Here is a 5,673-nt window from a genome sequence, read left to right on the forward strand (position 1 = left end):
CTCAAAGTGGTTACCATCAGCATCCAGACATTTCTGATTATTGTGAACTTCTGCTTGAGCAACGTTGATAAAAGTGTTAACATCTCTTAAAATGTGTATACATTTTTTTTGGCACTTCCAGTATGTTCTAGACTGCTCAGAAACCATGCATATAACTCATATTTTCTGGTTAAGAGCCATCAATTTCTCAGATTGCTTTACTTTCTTTTACTTTCATCAATCCTGGTATTTAGCTTTCTTTTCACAAAGAAATCACATTAAAAAAAAATCTCTTTACTATAAGTAACACAACCAAAAGAAAGCAACAGAATTGGATTGAGATGTGGATAATTAGCATTTGGCAGGATTCATTCATTAGTTGGGTGACTCATTCTCTCCCTATGACTTCCCAGTATAAAGGTAATAGGTAATTTCAATTTATGTTTCAAACAGAATTGGTTATCTATCTGTGAAAAATAATTTTAGATTTTAATTTAACAGATTACGTGAGGATTCATACATAAAAACCCAGGTAAATATAGAAAACAAAATCATTAAAGTGTTAAAACATACCAGGGGTGCCAAAAAACGTATACAAGTGGACACTTTGGTCAACATTGCTCAAGCAGTAGTTTGCTGTAATCAGAAGTGTCTGGACGCTGATGATAACCACTTTGAGCACCTCCTGTAACTGCAGAAGTCAAATGTCACTTGTATTTGTCTTTCGTTATGAGTATATGTTGAGTATTACAATTTTAACAGTATTTTTTCTTAAAATGTGTATACATTTTTTTGGCACCCTCTGTATATAGAAGAGTATATTAATAACCTTGATATGCTTAAGGTCTCCTTAAGCCACAAAACCCAAAAGTCAGGAATCGGAAATTGGAATGCCCACAGCAGTAGGCAGGTAATGTTAAGGAGTGAGGTAAACTGAGTATAAGAAAATCAACCTGTAAAAATTTTACTTTATTTTTACTGCTTTATGATGTAAGCATATTGCCATTATATAAACATATGAAACTGGATACATTTTAAATTTAACATATAAACATGTAAACTAGAAAATGCAAATCTTTTATAACTAAATTTCTTTGTTCTGCTTTTGCTTTGGATTCAGAAACATGATTTTCATACCAATTTCAGGTATTGTGTGTCTAGCTGATGCATGAAAACTGTTAAGCCACTGTTTTATTTTGGACAATTGGACTGGTTTAGGGGCCAATTATTTTGCGTGTGCTGACCATTGTTTTTCTTCTTTTGTGTGTTGTCTTCTTCTTGGCTTTTGTACGTAGTATGCAGTGTCCTGAGACTGGGGACTGCTCCCATAGCCAGACTTCCAGGAAAATTCTGGTCACAGATTGGGGAGTGTGAATCGCTCAAAATCACTCTCCAGGCCTTTGTCACGATGTGGACTCCTGGCGGTAAGTGATCTTCCACATGACCATAACTGTTCTGGTGGAGAGCAAAAATTTACTCTGATGTCTGCTTTGGGTTGAATTCTCAACCCGAAATCAACTTCTCCATTCCGCACTTTCCCATCTTCAATTTCAACCTCTAGAAATCGGGCAAACTGGAAAGAAAACTGATGGGTTGTTCGCTCAGCTTCAGTGTGGGCCAGGACTTCGGTGGTGGCTCTTACCTAGGTGCGCAGCCTCCGACATACGTAACGTTTTGAGGGTTATTTATAGTCCCATCACTTATAACCATTTATGGTCCCCAGGTAAATTCCTAGAGTTGGGGTACGGGGAAAGGGCCCAGGTGCTCGCACAGCCTCGAAGTCCGCCGCGAGCCGAGGCCTCCAGCATCCCGGGAACACCACCTCGATCTGCCCCTCCCTTTTCTTCCGCCGGGCCCACGCTGCGCCGAGGCCCTCGGGCTCACGTGGTCGCCGGGGGAGGGGAAGTGGGCGGCTCAGCGGCCGCCATCTTGCCAGCTTGGAGGCGGAGCGTGCGGAGTGCAGGTCGCGCGCTTTACTTCCCTTCCCCTCCCCTCGCCCTGTCTCGCGCCGGCTTCCGCGCTCCTCCCCACTTCTGGCTCCTGTGGCCGCTCCCTGAGTGGAGAACCGGGGAGCCCCGGAGGGCGGGGGGGGTGTGTCGGGCGCGTGCTCGCGCCCTCCAACTGCTGGCCGCGGCCGCGGGGGCGCGCTCGCCCGGGCCCCCCGTGATAGCGCAGGGCGGAGGGGAGGGGGCTGCTCCGGCTGCGGAGGCTGCAGCTGCGGCGGCGCGTTGGGGCCCCGCGTCCAAGGCGCCTCCAGGTCGGAGGTGTCGCGGCCGCCGTTGCCGGAGCCATGTACCGCAGCGGCGCCCGCTCCTCCGTCTCTTCACACCGGCCTAAAGAGAGCGGCGGGGGCGGCCCGCGCACCGGCCGCAGCTCCGGCTCCTCCTCAGGCCCGGTTCGCCGCACCTCGCCGCCGCCGCCGCCCTCCGGTTCCTCCTCATCGCGGACCCCGGCTCGCCGGCCCCGCTCGCCCTCAGGGCATCGCAGCCGCCGGACCTCGCCGTCCCCGCCACGGGGTCGCCGCGGCTCCCCATCCCCATCCCGCAGCCGCCGGGCCTCGCCGTCCCCGCCGCGGGGTCGTCGCGTCTCCCCGTCCCCGCCGCGGGCCCNCGATTCATAACAGTAGCAAAATTACAGTTATAGAGTAGCAATGAAAATAATTTTATGGTTGGGGGTCACCACAACATGAGGAACTGTATTAAGGGGTCGTGGCATTAGGAAGGTTGAGACCCACTGCCATAAAGCTATAGCCCCAAGTGGAAGTTTGGCAATAGTGTTGTTCGACTTGCATGTAGTGGCAGGGGTGTCCTTGGCTTTAAGCTGAAAACCTGGCCCACGTCCTCCACCTCCTGGGAGGCACTTACATCTCTATCCATAGGAGCCAAATCTGTTACCTTTGTTTCTAGACTTATTTCCAAGCCCAGGGGGTCTGCGGCTTTAGCATATTCACATGGATGTTTATCTTATTCTAAAGCCTAGGTCTCTTTACTTTTCTCTTTTTAAGTTTTATCTATCATTGCTATATATGTGATACAGGGTGTGTGTGTGTGTGTGTGTGTGTGTGTGTGAGAAAGCCTTAACCCATTTCACCATTTTAATCAGAAGTCTAGTAAGAGTTTCTTGAATTGATGACAGACAACAGCTGTGACAGGATGTTAATCAGATTCTCCCTGTTGTCTTTGGAGTTTCGACAAAGGCCTCAAAAGCAGAAAGCAACACAACAGATGCCAGATAGCCACTTTCCTCTTCCATCTCAAAGAGCTGGGAAGAGGTTGTGAACCAGTCAGCCAGCATTATTACTCATCCACACTGAGTTTGTACAAGAGAATGAGGATTGTGTTGGAGGGTTACCTGTGAGATCTATATTTCCTCTCCCATCACTCTGGGGAGAAAAATGGGTCATTCCCTCTGCCTAAAGCCAAGTGAGATAAAGGCCTCCACTAGCACCTCTCAGATGTTCGGCCTGTGGATCATGGGGTTTGGAAGTTTGTAGGGACTGACGTCCTAATTTCCACCTGAGGAAGTCCAAAAGCAAGATGCTGGCTGACTAGCTGTCCTGGGATGGCGAGTCAGGTGGCAGGCATGGAAAACGAGCTGCACTGCCCTTGATAGCAGGGCAAAGGTGCATGAGTTGTCTTGTGGGCCAAGTGTACCTCAAAGGAAATTGACCTGGAATAATTTTAAAAGGATCCTTCCCATGAGGGGTGCCCAGAGAGGAAAGGGTCCCAGGAGACTGAACTTTAAATTCTTTTTTTTTTTTAAATTAGGGAACAGTGTGTTTTTCCAGGACCCATCAGCTCCAGGTCAAGTAATTGTTTCAATCTAGTTATGGAGGGTGTGGGGATCGAACCAGCTACCTTGGTGTTATGAGCACTGTGCACTAACCAACTGAGCTAATCGGCTGCTTAGAGACTGAACTTTACATGGGATGAACCTCTAGAAGGCCAAGGACTGGTGGCAGAGAGCAGTCATAAGCTGTCAGCCAGAGGAGGGACATTGCCTCAGTCCCAGCAAGAAAATAATAACAAAGCCCACAAAGGTGACATAAGAGAGAAAAGGCCATTTGTGAGTCCTCCATGTCCATAGGGGACCAACTTTCGAAGATAACAGCATCCTGCAACAACCAGGAAAGAGTGCACTCTTTTCCCTAATCCCTTCTTCTGCACCAAACCCTTGGTGTATTGGGAGGGAGGAGGCGGGGGGGGGGGGGTGTGTGTGTCAGAAATAGCATCTAGCCAGTGGGAGATGAGGAATAAACTCTGATGAGTAAAGGCAGGGATGTGGAGAAGCCTGGCACACCTCCCTTCATCACAGGAAGCTTCATGTCTGAAGCAGGGAAGAGCTGGAGGAGAGAACCTTTAGCTTGAATGAAACTTTAGAGTTGTAATTGTTACCCTGGGCAAGGTATTTTCACTACTGCAGTAAGACTACTTGTGTGACTGAAAAATACTTGAACTGTGAAGGGATCTGTACGACAGTTCATGCAGGACATGGAAAGAACTATGTGAAGGGCAGGTTGAAGGGAGCACATAAGAGTTTTCCGATTATATACCATGGAAGCCAACTGCCTTGATAAAAACAATTATTATTCAATGATAGAAAAGAATTGAGAAACATTGATTCAGAGTATAACTAACACTGATTTAAAATGTATCGACTCCAAGTATCTATAAATACCTGTCCACATTTCTTTTACATTTGCTTGGAACCCACCAAAAGCATGTGTAACCAAAATTCATATATAGGCTAATATAGACAGGGCATACCTCTGGCATATTTTAAATTATTTTTCATTAAAACAACTTTTGTGGAGTTTTAATATTTTATAAGTTATATAATTATATAAAGGTCAGAAAATATAGATGAGAAAAAACCAAACAAAACCACAAAAACATCTCTATAATAGCCATATTAGGCAAGGTTATACGGTGGTAGCAAATTATCCCTTAAAACTCAGTGCTTAACATGACAAAGTTTTATTTCATGCTCATGGTACATGTTTAACTCAGGGTAGGGTGGATACTGTGCTCCACACAATCACTCAGGGATCCAGGCTGCACCATCTGGAACACATAGCTTTCTCAGTTGCCCACAGCAAGAGAAGAGAGAACATGGAAATCTTATAGTAACCACTCTTTCCTGATTGGGCCTGGAAGTGATACAAGGTGCTTTCATTCACATCCCATAGTGGCTGGAAATAGTCAGATGGCCCCCTTTCTGAAAGGGGGAAGGGCGTATCCTCTTCCTTGTGCCCAGAATGAGAACTAGATATGTGTCCTAGATCTCCTAATCTCACCAACCTAGAGGTGACCAAAATCAACTTCTCAGAACATATTATGAAATAAGAGGGTGCCAAAAAAAAAGTATACACATTTTTTTAAAAAGAAAAACTGTATTAATATATACCAATAACAAAAGATGAATACAAGGGGCCAGTCGAGTGGCTCAGTTGGTTAAGAGCATGAGCTCTGAGCAACAGGGTTTCCGGTTCGATTCCCACATGGGCCAGTGAGCTGCGCCTGAGCTGGTGAGAGCGCGTGCTCTTAGCAGCAAGGTTGCCAGTTCAAGCCCCGTATGATGGTGGGCTGTTCCCCACCACCACCCCCAATTAAGACTGAATGTGGCACCTTGAGCTGAGCAGCCGCGTGCGAGCTGCCGATGGGCAGCGAGATGGCTCAGTGTACAACAAGCTTG

At 46.8% G+C, this 5,673-nt stretch overlaps 1 protein-coding gene across 2 annotated transcripts in view; it reads left to right on the plus strand.

The window, feature by feature from the left end:
- The first annotated feature begins 971 nt into the window (after nt 1–971).
- ZNF318 (zinc finger protein 318) overlaps nt 972–5,673 on the plus strand; it is a 37,868-nt gene continuing 33,166 nt past the window's right edge. For both annotated transcript variants that reach the window (XR_002124005.1, XM_019642718.1), the window contains exon 1: nt 972–2,495. Coding sequence is in view for 1 of the 2 variants with exons in the window: in XM_019642718.1 (XP_019498263.1) it covers nt 2,270–2,495 (226 nt within the window). In the remaining variant the exon portion in view is untranslated. The remainder of the gene's footprint in view (nt 2,496–5,673) is intronic.

This window comes from Hipposideros armiger, unplaced genomic scaffold, assembly GCF_001890085.2.
Source record: "Hipposideros armiger isolate ML-2016 unplaced genomic scaffold, ASM189008v1 scaffold_72, whole genome shotgun sequence".
In the NCBI taxonomy this organism is placed as follows: domain Eukaryota; kingdom Metazoa; phylum Chordata; class Mammalia; order Chiroptera; family Hipposideridae; genus Hipposideros; species Hipposideros armiger.